Source organism: Lynx rufus, unplaced genomic scaffold (assembly GCF_022079265.1).
Source record: "Lynx rufus isolate CCGP_SWC_20201006 ecotype Redwood Valley unplaced genomic scaffold, mLynRuf1.p SCAF_17, whole genome shotgun sequence".
In the NCBI taxonomy this organism is placed as follows: Eukaryota; Metazoa; Chordata; class Mammalia; order Carnivora; family Felidae; genus Lynx; species Lynx rufus.
Genome location: NW_025814831.1, coordinates 35,529,300 through 35,547,262, shown reverse-complemented (window position 1 = coordinate 35,547,262; position 17,963 = coordinate 35,529,300). Strand labels below are relative to the sequence as shown.

General features: G+C 35.1%; 1 protein-coding gene across 8 annotated transcripts in view; it reads left to right on the top strand.

Annotated features, from left to right (window-relative positions):
* Positions 1-17,963, top strand: part of GPHN (gephyrin) — a 622,612-nt gene that overhangs the window by 372,658 nt on the left and 231,991 nt on the right. For 7 of the 8 annotated variants that reach the window (XM_047079492.1, XM_047079490.1, XM_047079491.1 and 4 more), the window contains 2 exons: positions 9,033-9,099; positions 15,009-15,281. In XM_047079492.1, the coding sequence (XP_046935448.1) occupies positions 9,033-9,099; positions 15,009-15,281 (340 nt within the window). Of the gene's footprint in view, positions 1-9,032; positions 9,100-15,008; positions 15,282-16,613; positions 16,722-17,963 lie in introns of all 8 variants that reach the window. The other variant, XM_047079487.1, reaches the window with a different exon arrangement.

The following is a 17,963-nucleotide window of genomic DNA, read 5'->3' as shown; positions in this document are numbered from 1 at the left end:
ATGCACTGTTGGTGGGAATACAAGCTGGTGTAGCCACTATGGAAAATAATACGAGGTTCCTCAAAAAATTAAAAATAGAATTACCATATATGATCCAGTAATTTCACTACTGGGTATTTGCCCAAAAAAATTAAAACAAAAATTCAAGGATATATGCATCTTTATATTTACTGCAGCATCATTTATAATTGCTGAGATATGGAAGGCACCCAAGTGTCCATCCATAGATGAATAGATAAAGTAGATGTGGTATATCTATAGAATGGAATACTATTCAGCCATACAAAGAATGAAATCTTGTCATTTGAAACAACATGAGTGGATCTAGAGGACATAATGCTAAGTGAAATAACTCATGTAAAGACAAATACCATATGATTTCACTCATATGTGGACTTTATGAAACAAACAGAAAAAAAAAGACTTAAAGAGAATAAATTGATAGTTGCCAGATGGGTGGTGGGTGAGGAGATGGATGCAGTGAGTAAAGGTGATTAAGATTACAGTTATCATAATGAGCACTGAGAAATGTATAGATTTGTTGAATCATTATATTGTACACCTGAAACTAATATAGCACTGTATGTTAACTATACTGGAATTGAAATTAAAAATTTAATAATTAAAAAAAAGAGGTCTACATCTTTACAGGGAATTCATGACCTTCTTCATCTAATCCCAATGTACTTTTTAAGGGAAAAGTGGCCAGTATTTATTGATTATCCATAATATACTAGACACTATACAATACATTATATTTCAAAGATTATATTAATCCTTACAATCACTCAGGTTTCGAAAACTAAGCATTAGAGAGGCTATGTAACTAAGCCAGGATTATATTAATAGTAAAGAGTAGATCAATAGCATTAAGGAAAGGAGAGGGGCAATATGAGAGATTTTACATGTCTAGCAAATTACCAAATGATGCTATGTTCTCATGCAGAGACTACATTTTGGAAATTACTAATTTATCAGACCATGACATCTGTCCACTGGTACTTCTTACCTCACATTAGTCTTTTGAGTAGACTGTGCTCTCCCTAGATGAAAGACTTAATATACCCAAAATGTACTTGGTTCTTTTTTGTCTCTGTGCTTTTACCTTGTATTTCTTCTCTATCTGAACTACCCTCTTTTTCTTACCCTTCCCCCATTTTTTCCTACCTATTGAAATATTTTCCTTTAGAAAATCACTCAAATGTTACCTCTTCCATGAAGACTTACCTCATATCCTCACCAAAAAGTTTACAACTCTTATTTTGAACTTACAGCACTTTTTGTCAATTTCTATCATTACCTACTATCTTATAGTTGTTTATGTGCTTTAATGTTTTGTATTACATTTGTAAATTCCCTAAGGAAGAGAGTTGCATTTATCTCATAATACTTAGTGCGAGTCCTTAGTTTCCTAATATGCCTTAGTTGGAATATACTAAGACTATAGTACTTGTATTTTTGAAAATTATTAAATAAGATAGTGTTTGTGAAAATAAACAAAAGAGTTATATAAAGTTAAAATATTTTCTTTTTGCCGTGACTCTGGACATTCTATAGATGAAAAACCACATCCCAAAATTAATTTTTAGATATTGAAAGAAACTGATGGACTTTTTGAAAAAGTGGCAAAATAAAAGTCCAAAAAGATTAAGAGAAAGTAACAGATATAGTCTCTCATGAATATATACTAAGGTTTTTAATTATATACACAATACATGCATAACACACACACAGAAAAGTAGTAATCTAGATATTATAACTTTTCTACATACATACAATACTGAGTGGAGTTTTTATTTATACATTTATTAGCACTACTATTTAGGATGTCATCTGAGAGTAGATGAAGTATTATTGGAAATATAATAGACCTGGGCTTGTTTACCAAAAAGTTGGAATAAAAAGAATTAACTGAATTTGTATTTGCCAATAACCTTGTGGTGAAGGGACTTAATACTTGGAATATCTTAAACATTCTTGGAAAATAGAGTTACATTCTTATAATTGGAAATTAAATTCCAAGTTCCATAGTACTTTATAAATTACAAATATATTGAAATACATTATTGTCAGGATAAATTCATTGCCATTATCCTTAGAAAAGGAATCTACATTAACACAGATGGGATGAACTTGCTGTATAAAACTACAAAGATCCCAGGGGCATGTATCAGTCAAATTCTCTGTACCTTAAAGATAAAACCTCATAAAAACACATTAATGATAGATAGATGATTTAACTGATAAAGAGATCAAAATAATTGTCCTAAAGATAGTCACCAAGGTCTGGAGAATAATGTCTGAACAAAGTGAGAATTTCAAAAGAGAGAATATAAGGAGGTACCACACAAAAATCACATAGCTGAAGAATACATAACTAAAACAAGCAGTAGTGGAATTTAACAACACTAGATGAAGCAGAAGAAAGAATCAGCAAACTTGAAGACTGGGCAATGGAATTCAGTCAGAGGAGAAAAAAAAATTGAAGATAGTTTAAGACACTTGTGGGACAGCATCAAGCAGACTAGTATTCACAATGTAAAGATCCCAGATGGAGGAAAGGGAAAGAAGTGGAAAGCTTATTTGAAGTAATAATGGCTGAAAATGTCCCTAAGCTAAGGAAGGAAATAGACATCCAGACTCAAGAAGCCCAAGAGTTCCAAATTGGATGAATCCAAATAGACCCACTGAAAGACATAAAAGCAGCAAGAGAAAAAAAAAACTTTTTTTATATACAAGGGATCCTTAGAAGATATCAGTAGATTTTTTTTCAGCAGAAACTTTGCAGGTCAGAATGGAGTGACAAAAAATATTCAAGTGCTGAAAGGAAAAAAAAAAAAAAAAAAGCCTGCCAAACAAGAATCCTCTACCAAACAATGTTGTCCTTCAGAATTGAAGGAGAGAGAAAGAGTTTTCCTAATGAGCAAAAGCTGAAGAGTTCAGCACTACTAGACTGGCCTTACAAGAAGTGTTAAAGGGATTTCTTTTAGCTGAAACAAAAGGGTAATATTTAGTAACAGGAAAACAAATGAAAGTGTAAATCTCATTGGTAAAAATAAATATATAGTTGAACTTAGAATAATGTTTTAATGGTGATGGGTTGATCACTTATATATCTAATGTGAAAGTTAAAAGACAGAAGTATTGGGGTGCCTGGGTGGCTCAGTCATTTAAGCCTCCAGTTCTTGATCTCATCTCAGGTCATGATCTCATGGTTGGTGAGGGCTCTGCACTGACAATGGGGAGCCTGCTTGGGATTCTCTCTCTCCTTTTCTCTCTGCCTGTCCCCTGCTCACTCTATGTCTCTCAAAAAAAAAAAAAACAGCAAAAGTATTAAAAAATAACTATAACTATAGTAACTTATTAATGGATATGCAAGTTAAAGAGATGTAAATTGTGACACCAAAAATAGAATGTAGTGCAGGGTGTAAAAATGTAGAGTGTTAGAATGTTTTCAAACTTAAGTTATTATCTACTTCAAATCAGCTGTTATAAATATGTTTTATGTAAGCCTCATGGTAACCACAAAGCAAAAACCTATAGGAGACACACAAAAGATAAAGAGAAAGGGATCGAAACACACCACTACAGAAAGCCATCAGATCACAAAGAAAGGGAGCAAAAGAAGGTATTACAAAGGTATTACAAAACAGCCAGAAAACAACAGAATTACAGTCAGTCCCTACCTATTAATAATTACTTAAAATGGACTGAATTCTCCAATTAAAACATAGAGTGGCAAATGGATTAATGAAAACAAGACCCCACTATATTCTGCCAACAGGAGTCTCACTTCAGATGTAAGGACACACACAGAATGCAAGTGAAAGGATGGAAAAAGATATTTTCAAATGGAAAACAAAAGAAAGCTGAGATAATTATGCTTATACAAAACACATTTCAAGAAAAAGGCAAAAGAAGGTCGTTGTATAATAATAAAGGGATCAATCCAACAAGAGGATACAACATTTGCTAAAACTTATGCACCAAAGAATGGAGTATCTAAATATATAAAGCAAAAATTAACAAACTTTAAGGGAAAATTAGAGAGCAATACAATAATGGTAGGAGTCTTCAGTACCCTGTGCTTTCATCAATGATTAGATCACCCATACAGAAAATCAGTAAGGAAACATTACACTTAATGACACTTTAGACCAAATGGACTTAACAGACATTTACAGAACTTTCCTTCCAAAAGCTGCAGGATACACATTTTTCTCAAGCACACTTGGTCCATTCTCCATGATCATATATTAAACCACAGTACAAATCTTAATAAATTTAAGATTAAAATCATATCAAGCGTCCTTTTTATTCATAATTGTATCAAATTAGAAATTACAAGAAGAAAAATGGAAAAATCACAAATATATGGAGATTCAACTACATGCTACTGAACAAGTGGATCAAAGAAGAAACCAAAACAAAATCAAGAAATATCTTGGGAGAAATGAAAATGGAAATGTAGCATTCTAAAACTTGCGAGATGAAGCAAAAGCAATTCTAAAAGGGAAGTTCATAGCAATAATTTCCTACTTTAGACCTCAACTAAACTTTATACCTCAAGGATCTAAAACAGAAAATTTTAAGCCCGTAGTTAGAAGAATGGAAATAAAGAACAGCAGAAATAAAAGATCTAGAGAATAAAAACAACAAAAATACCAATGATATTAAGAGCTGATACTTAGAAAAGATTTAAAAAATTGGATTCACCAAAAATATAATAAAAAGGTGACTCAACTAAATAAAACCATTTATAAAAGAGGAAATGTTAGAACTGATGTTACACAAATACAAAGATCATAAGAGACTATGGTGATTAATTGTATGCCAACAAATTGGGCAACCTACAAAATAAGGATAAATTCTTAGAAACATACAGTCTACCATGACTTAATCATGAAATAGAAAATCTGAACAGACCAATTACTAATAGGGAGATTGAATCAGTAATTTGAAACCTTGTAACAGATCAATGGCCATATGGCTTCACTGGTGAATTTTATCAAACAGAGAAGAATTAATACCAAACCTTCTCAGACTCTTCCAAAAATAGAAGAGGAAAGAATACTCCAAATTCATTTTATAAGAGCAGCATTACCCTGATACCAAAACCAGAGAAGAAAATTACAAGAGAAGAAAAATACAGGTCAGTATCCCTAATGAACATAGATGCAAAAATCCTCAACAAAATATTAACAAACTGAGTACAACAATAAAAGGACCATGATGAAGTAGGATTTTTTCCCAGTGTTTCAATGATGGTTTAACATCCATCAATCAATTGACGTGATAGACCACATTGACAAAATAAAGGATAAAAATCATATAATACTTGGGGCACCTGGGTGGCACAGATGGTTAAGCATCCAACTTTGGCTCAGGTCATGATCTCTCGGTTTGAGGGTTCGAGTCCCATGTCAGGCTCTGTGCTGACAGCTCAGTCTGCTTTGATTCTGTGTCTCCCTCTCTCTCTCTGCCCCTCTCCTGCTCACTCTCTGTTTCTCTCTAAAAAATAAATAAACATTAAAAATTTTTAATTAAAAAAATCATACAATCCTCTCAACAGATGCAGAAAAAGCATTTGACAAAATGTAATATCCATTCGTGATGGAAATTCTGAACAACATGGATATAGAGATGTATCTGAATATAATAACACAGGTGATAAGCCCACAGCTAACATCATACTCAATGGTAAAAAACTGGAAGCTTTCCATCTAAGACTTGGAACAAGACAAGGATGCCTACCTCACCACTTTTATTTAACAAAATACTGGAAGTGCTAACCAGAGCAATTAGAAAGGAAAAAGATAAGTCACCCAAATCAGAAAAGAAGTAAAACTGTCTGCAGATGACATGTTATTATATATAATAAACCCTAAAGACTACACCAAAAAAAAAATGTTAAAACTAAGAAACAAATTAGTAAAGTTGCAAGCTACAAAATCAATATGTATAAATCAGTTGCATTTGTATACACTAATGAACTATTAGAGAAATTAAGAAAACAATCTCATTTACAATTGCATCAAAAAGAATAAGATACCTAGGAATAAAATTAACGAAGGAAGTGAAAGTCCTATACACTGAAAACTACACAACATTGATGAAAGAAATTGAAGACACAAATAAATGGAAAGATATTTCATGATCATGGATTGAAATAATATTGTTACAATGTCTGTATTCCCAAAACAATCTACCTATTCAGTGCAACTCCTATCAAAATTCCAGTGGCATTTTTTACAGAAATAGAACAATCATTCTTAATGGAAACGCAGAAAACCCCAAATATTGAAAGCATCTTGAGAAATGTGAACAAAGCTAGAGTCATCACACTTCCTAATCAACTGTATTACAAAGCTATAGTAATCAGAACAATATATCAAAAGCACAGAAACAGACACAGATCAGCTGAACGAAATAAAGTACCCATAAAAAAAAACCCATGCATATGTAGTCCATTAATTTAGGATGAAGGAGCCAAGAAAATACAATGGGGAAAGGATAGTGTCTTTAATAAATGGTGGGAAAACTGGACAGTTACATGAAAAAGAATGACAATAGGACTACTATCCTATCTTAAACCATACTCAATATAAAGTCAACTCAATATAAAGTCTTGAATGTAAGACCTGAAACCATAAAACTCCTAGAGTAAAACAGTGGATAAGCTTCTAGACATCATTCTTAGGCAGTGCTTTTTTGGATTTGACTCCAAAAGCAAAGGCAACAAAAGCAAAAATAAATGGGACTACATCAACCTAAAAACCTGTACAACAAAGGAAGTCATCAACAGAATGAAAAGGCAACCTATGGAACAGAAGAAAATATTCACAAATTATATATCCAATAAGGGGTTAATAATATCCAAAATATATAAAGAACTCCTAGAACTTAGTAGAAAAAAATCCAATAAAAAAATGGTCAAGGATGCTCAGTTGGTCAAGCATCTGACTCTTGATTTCAGCTCAGGTCATGATTCCAGGGTTGTGGGATCCAGCCCTTCATCAGGCTCCATGCTGAATGTGGAGCGTGCTTGGGATTCTCTCTCTCTATCTCCCTCTCCCTCTGCCTCTCTCCCCCACTTGTGCTTGCTCTCTCACTCTCCCTCTCTGTCAAAAACAAAAAAAAAAATTTTTTAATGGGCAAAGGATCTGAATAAACATTTTTCCAAATAAGATCTAAATGACCAACAGTTACATGAAAAGATACAAAGAATTGGAAATCAAAACTGCAATGCAGTACCACTTTACTCACCTGCTAGAATGGCTATTATCAAAAAAGATGAGATAACAAGATGTGCAGAAAAGGGAATGCTGTAAACTGTTGGTGGGAATGTAAATTGGTTCAGTCACTATGGAAAAGAGTATGGCAGTTGCTCAAAAAATTAAAAATAGAACTACCATATGATCTAGCAGTTCCATCTGGGTATTTATCCAAAGGAAAGGAAATCACTATCTTGAAAAGATGTCTGCACCCCCATGTTCATTGTAGCATTACTTACAGTAGCCAAGACATAGAACAACCTGTGTCTATTGACAGATGAATGGATGAAGAAACTGTGGTATGTATATGCAATGGAATATTATTGAACGTACAAATGAAAGAAATCCTGCTGCTTGCAGCAACATAGTTGGACCTGAGTACATTATGTCAAGGGAAATAAATCAGATGAAGAAAGACAAATAACTGTATTATCTTACATATATGTGGAATCTAAAAATAACCAAACTCATAAATACAGAGAACAGATTGGTGGTTGCTGAGGCAGGCATTGCACAATGGGTGAAATGGGGGAAGGTAGTCAAAGACACAAACTTCCAAATATAAGATAAATGTAAGGGATGTAATGTTAGCATGGTGACTATAGTAAATACTGCTATATTGTATATTTGAAAGTTTCTAAGAAAGTAGATTGTAAGAGTTCTCATTACAAGAAAAAAATAGTAACTGTGTAGTGATGGTTGTTAATTAAGCTTATTGTATAATCCTTTCCCAATATATATACATATCACATCATTTTTGTACGCCTAAAACTAATACAATGCTATTTGTCAATTATATTTCAATTAAAAGAATATGGAAAATTTAAAATAAATAGCTATCATCTCTTGTCTTTGTGAACAGGACTCAAGAAAAAAAACCAATAAAACATAAGACAAATTTAGGTTATTTCAGAGAGTGAAAGTAGTTAATAATCTCATTCATAGGAACAAGTTTTGGGAAAAGATTGTTATATGACTTAAAAATCTTAGTTTTAAAATTTTAGAAATAGACTAATCCCTTTGTTTTCAGCTGATGAAAATTAGATGTTACCAGGTGAAAGTAACACAGCCAGTTATTGAAAAAAGCATGATTCCAACTCTCATATGAAATCCAGGCCTTCAACTCTTGATTCCTGTCTTCCAGTGCTTTTCCATTGTTTATGTTTCTTATCTAACCACCTAGTTTAAAAGTGGCTTGGAAATTTACAGTAATCTTGAAAGACCTTTCTGCTTTCAGTTGCCCTTGTTTTTCAATGGATCTGTTAGCAGCTGAGCTCTCCAAACTCTCCCCACTGCCATTCATTTGTGAGAGACCTTATTTTACTTTAAAATTTACACTTTGCTAAGAAGCAATAGCTCAAATTCAAGTCTCCCTCAACTCTTGAGTGCTTTTTGTTTTAGACTTTTGAAAATATTACTGTGCTAGACATTTTTACATTTATCTCATTGAAATCTTAGAACTGTATGAGATACAAAGAAGCTAGAGAAAGACGATATTTTGGCCATCACTTCTTTAAATTGGCTAATATATTCTGATTTTATGTCAGTACATCTTTACAATCTAACACACTAGCTATTGTGAAAACCTCAGCCAGAATGCCCAATTTGTGTAACAATTGGTGAATCTCTAGCTGTAGTAATTTCATTCTAAAACAGTTGTTCCCATGTGAAATACAATGTTTGATCTCTGTTGTTGAATGTATTTAAACCAACCATTCATTGCAATTTAGTATTCATCCAGTTTCTCTTTCCTTTCAGGCCTGTATGTGGAATCAGAGGTAAAACTCTCATAATTAACCTGCCAGGTAGCAAGAAAGGATCTCAGGTAAGCCACCTTGAGATTTATATGGTTTAGTATAAAGTTTTAGCCAACTGCAAATTAGTCAACCAAAAAGCTGGAGCACTCCACAAGGCTGTCCTCACTTCTGACACCAGTTGCAACCTAGCATATTCCCAAAGCCACCCTCACTTTCGATAATTCACTAGAAAGACTCACAGAACTCACTGAAAGATGTTATGCTGGTGGATATAATTTATGACAGGGAAAGGATACAAATTAAAGTTAACCAAGAGTAAAAGAGAAGGACTAAATGCACACCTTCTATAATCCTCTCCCTGTAGAGTCATGAAAGCATTATTCTTTTGGCATCAGTGTATGGCAGCACAGGGAGCATTGCCAATCAGGGAGCCGCCAAGCCTTTGGTGTTCAGAGTTTTACTGGGGCTCATCACATTCTGCCAATATGGCTGGCCTTTAGTCTCTAGCCCTTTCCAAAAGTTATGCTGATTCCTTTAGTCCCCACCACTTTCCAGAGGCAAAACTGATACCCAAATGCCCAAAGCACCCATCATAAATCACATTGTTAATACTGTCTGGTGGCCAAAGCTCCAAGGCAAACAAAGACTCCTATCACATCCCAAAAACTGAGAACAAAGGCCACACTCTCTTGAGATAAGGTTAAGTCTTCATTACACAAGCTTCCCCCTGGCCTTTGGCTGAGGCTGTCTTATAGAAAATGATTGTATTTATCTGGCTGGGCATCTATATTTACTACAGCATTTATATTACAGATGCAACAACAGTATCAGTATGAATATGTCTAAAATTTGAAGAAGCCAGTATGAGAGATGAATTTGAGAAACAGCTAATCTATCCTCTAAAGCCATTACACACATTTTCATATTTTTGTACTAATATGCTAATTTTTCTACCTCAATCTGCTACTATTTGTATTATGTGATACTTTGAACAGAACTATTTACCACAGAAATTAGCTGACTTTTTCAAGCCAATCATTTTTCCATTGGTATTATATTTTGAGGGGGATTTAACCCAATTTCCCATTATATATGATCATCAATATCAGTATTCTAATCTTTCTAGCAACACCAGTTTTATAACATTTCACAGTAGGGTGGTAGATATAACCTGAAATATGAGCCAGAAGATACTGGCACACTACTGGAGTCCTACACAGATATTAACAACCTAGTCCATCATCGTATCATATGACCAAAATGTCTCCCAGAACTATGCTACTCAGGTTTACAGGCTTATCAGGTTCCCAGAGCAGGAGTAGTCTCAGCAACATAGGGCTTTACCCCTTCTGGCATCTATTACAACTGAGCTAAGAAACACTATCCTCTTGTTCTAAGGATTTTGAGACACCAATATAATATTGGATCTCTTTCATTGCATAACCCATGTACTCATTCCTTTACCTCCAGTTACCATTCCTCCTTCTCTCCATTTATACTCAGACTTTTCCTATGAAAATCTTTGAATGAGACAGTTGATTTGGCCACTGTGCTGGTCCAAATTGCCACCAGTAATACTTATTCAGCAAGTGCCACCTGCTTAGTCCTTTTCCATTCATATTAGGTAGGGTTACGTAGTAGGTACAGAACTAGTGAGCAATCTCACACACCAGGCAATGTAACTGCATCCATTTTCAATCCCAATTTGTCCAGATGGACTCAGGCATAATCTACCTCATCAGGCCCTTAGGAACTCTGACATAAAGACTTAAAGATACAGTTTCTGCTTAGGAATCATCCTGCTTCTGGCACGCACAGTTGCAGCCCTGCTCCTGTCACCACAGCATCAGGAGAAAAAAAGAAAGTTGATCTGATATGATAAAAGAAAAAGTATAGTCCTAAAGAAAAAATATAGTCTTACCAACATCACCCCCCAACCCTCTCTTCCCCAGAAAGGTAGAGGACTATATTTAGTGGGGACCCTCTCTTGGCCTCCCTCATGTTGAATGTGACCACACACTAATGAGAGTATGTAAGCCATGCTCCTCCTTTTTTAGACAACAAATGTTTCCATTGCCCATTCAAATTTTCTATCAAATCATTGCTCTGAATATGAAAGTGTGTACCTTGGTCTAAAGAAATGTGACTCTACAGTCATTGGTACAATATTTTCTGCCCTAGTCCTTTCATAGTACACTGAGCATTTGTATCTACCATTGGGTAAGCAAAGCCCAGTCCCGAGTAAATGTCTATTCCTGTTAGGACTCATTTGTAGCCTCCAGAGACTAGCAACATCAGTCCAACTTGCTAGCTATGTGTAGGACCTTCCCCTATGGAATCTGCCATATAGCTTTCTGCTGTCTTTTTTGTTAGCAGACAGAACAGTTCTTGTTGGCATTTTGTGCCTCAGAGGGTACAAGAGAAATTTATCAATTCAGCCCATCTCTGCATTGTTGCAGCCCCCCATTGTCCATTCATCTCATGGGCCCAGGTGCCATGTCAAGCGTGCATGCTCGGATATCTGCTCACGAGTTCCAGTTAACTTCCCATTCTGAAAGGGGGTTTTTCTGATGGGGATTAACGTATTCTACTTTAATATACCCCTTCTATTCCCGGAGTAATTTCCATGTCCTATACAGGCATCCCTTTGATAGACCAATTTTCCATTGCCCTTCTGCCTAACCATATGACCAAGCTCCTGGACACTTCCTATGAGTTGGTAAAAACCCAAACATAGGGGCAAACACCATGCAGTTCAGCCCATCGAGCTGATTTGTTTTTACCTTCTTCAATCAGAGTGGCGGCCTTCCAAACAGGATGCTGTCCCTTCACCTTGGAATTGCCATCCATAAACCAAGCAGCTCTTTGTTGATCAGTAGAAAGCTGTTTATAGGGCACCGCCCAAGTGGCCCAAGTGGCCATAGGATCCAGCAGCTCCTCAGGTGGTTCCGAAGTCGGCCCTAGGTGAAAAGAGGCTACCTGCTCGTGAGTACCTCCTTGCATTCTCCTGGTAGCATGATCCTATATGCACCATTTCCATTTTATTATGGAACTCTCCTGGGCATTGCCTTCCCATTAGAGCATTTCTCTACTATTACCTAAAACATTATGGATATTTCAGGTTTCAAGATAATTTTATGTTCTTCAGTCATAGGGTAGTCTCAATTATAAATCCAATAGCAAGCTAGTAAATGCCCCTCAAATGGAAATTTTCTGGTCCCAAATCCCAGCAGTTGTTTTAGGTGGCATTCACAGGTTTTTGCTATAAACCTAGTTTGCACTCCACCAGGCCCCTAGACACTTCCTATCAGTTGGTAAAAACCCAAACATAGGGGCAAACATGCAGTTCAGCCCATCAAGCTGATTTGTTTTTCCCTTCTTCAATTAATAACCTGTGTTGACTCAGGCAATCTTACTTGTTCCCACTTGACATGTACAATCTATGTTAGTGGAAGAGTGGATTTATATGCTTTGTTTTACAGTACTAGGTAGGGGAAGAATTATCCAGTCAAACATAATATTCATCCCCATAATACATTCCAGTGAAGGAGACTGACCACGTCATATAAAGATCACTGTTCAGACATTCTAATTTTCATCCCAACTTTCACCATAATTCCATCAACTGTTGTATCTCTGTATAATTCCAGTCTAACTGTATCCCCTCATTAGAACTTCAACAGGTGTTAGAATCACAGTACATGAGTAGTGCCATGTCAAGAAATCCTAGAAAAGGATCTTCTCCCTCCCATGACCATTTTATCCATTTGTGTGTATATGGCCTTGGATCTCTAGGCCTGGGTTGGACCAAGGGATTCAGACTCTTTGGTCTAGACTTATATTGATTAGATTTGGGACCCTCACTTAAGGTGATTCAAGGTGAGGTTTCTTTTAGTTATCTATGCCTTCTAGCTTTTAAAATTCCTTCAAACTAAGGTAAATTTAGATTTGTTTAGGACCCTTTAATGTTGGGAGACCAGTGCTCCCCATCTGTCTGCTCAACCCATAATGGTGCTACATTAAGACCTTTCTTTTGCCTCCAACAGTGCTCACTTTACTCATCCATTTCTTAATAATCATTTAAGTATTTCTACCCTGACAGGACAAGTCCCTTGTGTCTCCCATTTCTCTTTTCCCCATTCTCTAATGAATAAATCTAACTTTATTACTATTTATTCTTTCAGCGTAACATTTTTCTTTGGAAGCAGCTCAGGGGCTAGCAGCTATATGTCAGATAAGCCAGAATCTAAGCTTGGTGCAACCTTAGGATCCACCCCTACGTTCTCCGTTTTGTTTTAGTTAGTACAGATAACAATAGCCAAGAGATTGTATATTTACCTTGTTTCTCTATGCATCCAATACAACTCCTTAAAAGTTGCATCTTTCATTTCAAAATTCCATTGCTAACTTTTATCTCCAATAACTAATCATAGCACAGTTACAATTGCATACTGTGCATGATCCTGTGTTTATCCAGGCTCTAAAGATTGATCATCCCCACCCTCTTCCGTTCTCTTCCCAGATCATGCTTCATGATCACATGAGTCAGGATCTTTCTACTGAGTTTCATTTCTAACACCAACTGTAAGGAGTTTGGGCCAACTGCAAAAGTTAGCCAGCTATAAATGTGGAGCACTCCACGAGACTTCCCTCACTTCTGGCACCATAAAACTACCCTCAATTTTAATAATTCACTAGAAGCACTCACAGAACTCATTGAAAGCTGCTAAACTCAAAGTTATGGTGTATTACAGGGAAAGAATACAGATTGAAATCAGCCAAGAGAAGTAGCATATAGGGCAAACTCTGAGAGGTTCCTCAAATGAGGAACTTCTGTTCATCCTCTCCCATGGAGTCAGGGATAGCATTACCTCTTCTTGGCCATAATATGAGACAGTACACACAGAATATCACTAAGTAGGCACACTCACCTTTGTCTTTGATGTCCAGAGTTTTTACTGGGACTTGATCACATATTACCCATATGGTTGACCTTTAGTCTAACCCTTCCCAAAGGAAAAACTGTCTTTAGTCTCCAGTTTCTTCCAGAGGCCAAACTGACCCCATGTTTCCCTAAATCTTCATAATAATCCACATTATTAGATTGTCCAGTGGGCAGATCACCCAGGCAATCAGCGACATTCCTTTTAGGCAAGACCAGGAACTAGAGTTCACCTCCCAAAAGCTGAGAGTAAAGGCCAGACCTCTCGTTAGTCAAGGTTAAATTCTTTGCCATATAATCTTTATCTCTAAGGTGATTGAACCATACAAAGAGAAGTCAAAAGATTAGGCACCCTTACAGATATTCCCATAACCCTCTGTAAATTTTAAGATATTTCTTTATATCTTAGATTTTAAGGTAAGTTATTTTAAAAGAGAAAAACCTCTGCCCAGATACATTCCCCAGACATATCTGGCCCTATGTTCTGGTTTTAAAGTTCTACCTATTCTCTTTTGGTGATACATTACAGGTAACAGTGGACACTTGAGCAGGAGACTATAGTGATTTTTATGCAGTGCTCTGTACAAACTCATATCTATTTTTGCATATTGCACAATGTTGCCTAGCTGTATTTTATGATGGTAGTCAGAACTTTAGCTCTCCAAATAAATTAAGTCAGTCCTCAATTGGTTTGTTAATTCTAGTACTCTGCTCTAACTAGAAAGGTGAAAACTGTTTCCTGCCTTTCTCATAATGCATCTTTAAGACCCAAAGTTGTATAGAAATTTTAGTTTAAGAAAAATGTACTCTAGGCTTATACATTACTGTAGTTCTACAGCTTACAGAGAATACTTTAATATATACAGTGTTTACTTCATATTTCATATTACAAAGACAGTACCTTAAATATGATTTATTCTTAAGACTGACAGAAAGAAATACAGATCCAGAATCACAAATAAATGTGATTGCTACCATTTTATATGCCTGTAAAGGTGTTTTATCTTCATTTTTTTTTCTTCCTCTTGTATACAGGAATGCTTTCAGTTTATACTGCCAGCTCTACCTCATGCCATTGACCTTTTACGTGATGCCATTGTAAAAGTAAAGGAAGTGCATGATGAACTTGAAGATTTACCTTCCCCACCACCTCCTCTTTCCCCTCCTCCCACAACTAGCCCCCATAAGCAGACAGAAGACAAAGGGGTTCAATGTGAGGAAGAGGAAGAAGAGAAGAAAGACAGTGGTGTTGCTTCAACAGAGGATAGTTCTTCATCACATATAACTGCAGCAGCCATTGCTGCCAAGGTAAGCCCGCTGACAAAGACCCAAAGATCTAAAGGAACCACAGGTAAATGTACTGATTTCATCCCTCTTTCTGTCCCATTTTTTTCATAAGTTCAGTACATCTTCAAGGCATCCTTAAAAAAGAACTAAGGTATTTATGACACTTCACAGCTGTGTTCCCTCCATAATGTAGATAGACTCGTTGAAAGCACTGAAGTTTGTTCTCAGTTTTGAGGCATTAAAAATATTGCTGTTACCTATTGAAGTATAGCTGTAATGATAAACAATGTGACATTTTAAGAACTCTCCAGAAATGTCATTTTTGTGATCATATTAAATATATAATATTTTTATATTTAAAACATCAAATATTCACAAATTCATAAAGGAGCAGCAAACTGAAGGTAAGAGACCTTAGATAATTTTAAAATTAGTTGAGAAAGCTTAATAAAGATTTTTTTAAAGACAGAGTTTTTCAGCAATTAACACTTATTTAAATATTTCTTGACCCAAATTACCCAAGTACTATAGAGAGGAAATAAGATACAATGTATTTGCATTTTTTATTTAATAAAGTAATATTATTAGAATAGTACCAAAGTATTACAGATTCTCTGTGGGCAATTCTGGTAGTAAATAGGGTACCATGTGGTACTTGCATAAATTTAGTCACCTTAGTCATAGAACATCATCTACATTATTATTCATATTTAGTATAATCCACCCAATATGCTTTAAAATCTTCAGAAAGTAACATATCACTTCTGAGAATAATGATTGTTCATTGAGAGCATAAAGATTAAAAACCTAATCTTACTATATGAAGTAATTCCTAAAGTTTCAAGAGTCATCCAGGTATTTTGGTTATGAACATAACTTGAGGGGATTTTTGACAACACGTAAATTGTAAAGGATCGTAGAGATCTTTTTAAGGTGTCCTTTTATACCACCAGTAAGTGGTTCTTTCACTGAAGACCAAATGATTTTGTCTCCACATCTATTCAGTGGCCCATTAAGTCTTTACTTAAGACTAGTAAGTTGTTATGTTGTATGTGATTTTTGCTTTGTTTTGTTTCATTTTGTTTTTATGGAACTGATTAAATAGGTACATTTTTAAATCATTGTATCTTCTCTTTTACTCTTAATTAAAAGAGTAAAAAGTGCCATCAATTTCCATCTTAAGAAAAAGCTTACAACATTTGAAGTCTAAGCTGATATTGTCATTCTACATTTGAGAATTTTTGGCATTTCATTGTTTCATTTGTTTTCACCTTTTCCTTTCCAGTCATTTTGCTTGTATAGTTTCATGTTTTCCTGTCACTGTACTCATAGTTGTTATGTGTTGTGCATTAGAAGCATCCATTCTACACCAGTCCAGCTGTTATCATGGCACACGGTGAGCAGCCCATTCCTGGTCTCATCAATTATTCCCATCATGCAACAGACAGTACAGATGAACGGGTAAGACAATAGGCTTTTGCGTTAATGATTTTGCAAGCATACAGCCTACCTCCTATCCTTGGAGATAGGTATAACATTTTATGGAAGATGTGTTTTATTCTGAAGGATCTTCAGCATACTTTTTTCTAAAAGTGTAAGTGCCACTGAGCATATTCCATCAAGGAATTTAATAGTTTCTCCTGTACCTAAAATACTCTAATATCATTAAGATTCTGTCATATGTGACAAAGAGCATTTACCACACAACCCCAAGAAATTCATTGCTCAGAAATTATTATTTTCCTTTAGTAATTTTATCAAATACCTTTAAATAAATTACCTGGCTCAATTAAGATAAGCCATTAAAAGGATCACTTTAAGTCTTAAAAATCCAAACAAATTGGTCAAACTAATATTTAATTAACCTCTCTTTTTGCCTCATGATTTTTCTCCTGATTTTCTTTTCCTTCATTATGTTCTCATTAATACCATTTAGAGATTTGAGTCTTGATACAATTTCTGAGATTACTAATCTTCAAATAAAAGCTTAGAAGGATACATTATCACTTGTTTTAGTCACTGTCTATATGATAGTTTGTAAAAACTCCAGGCCAGAAAAGATTAAACTGTTAAGTATAGCTAACCATAAAAAAAAAAATTTTTTAAAAAAACCTTAAAAAATTTTTTAAAAATAAATAAATACAGTATAACTAAATAGTAATAATTTAGACCATGGATGTCAAAAAAATCTATCTCAGTCACTAATATGGATATAAAATGAGAGGGGGAAAAATGAAGAAAATAAAAAGTAATAAAGTGAAATTTGGCTTAAAATCCTTAGGGAGATCCAATTAAAAATGGACAGAAGACATGAACAGACATTTTTGGAACATTATTCAGCCATGAAAAAGAATGAAATCTTGCCATTTGCAGTGATGTGGATGGAGCTATAAAGTATAATCCTGAGTGAAATAAGTCAGAGAAAGACAAATACCATATGATTTCACTCTCATGTGAAATTCAGGAAACAAAACAAATGAACAAAAGAAAAAATAGAATTCTGTTGGCATTCGGGATTTACCTGTGGTTGTGACAAAAAGATACCTGTGGGCTTAAGCAAGTGCTTGAAAGTGTACTCCTCCAGCAGTGTGGTTTATCTGGTCCTATTAGTTGAATTCATTGGGCATATTGGTGGATGATCTCTCAAACTGTTAAAGAAGGGGCCTCCGGGTGGCTTAGTCGGTTAAGCGTCCGACTTCAGCT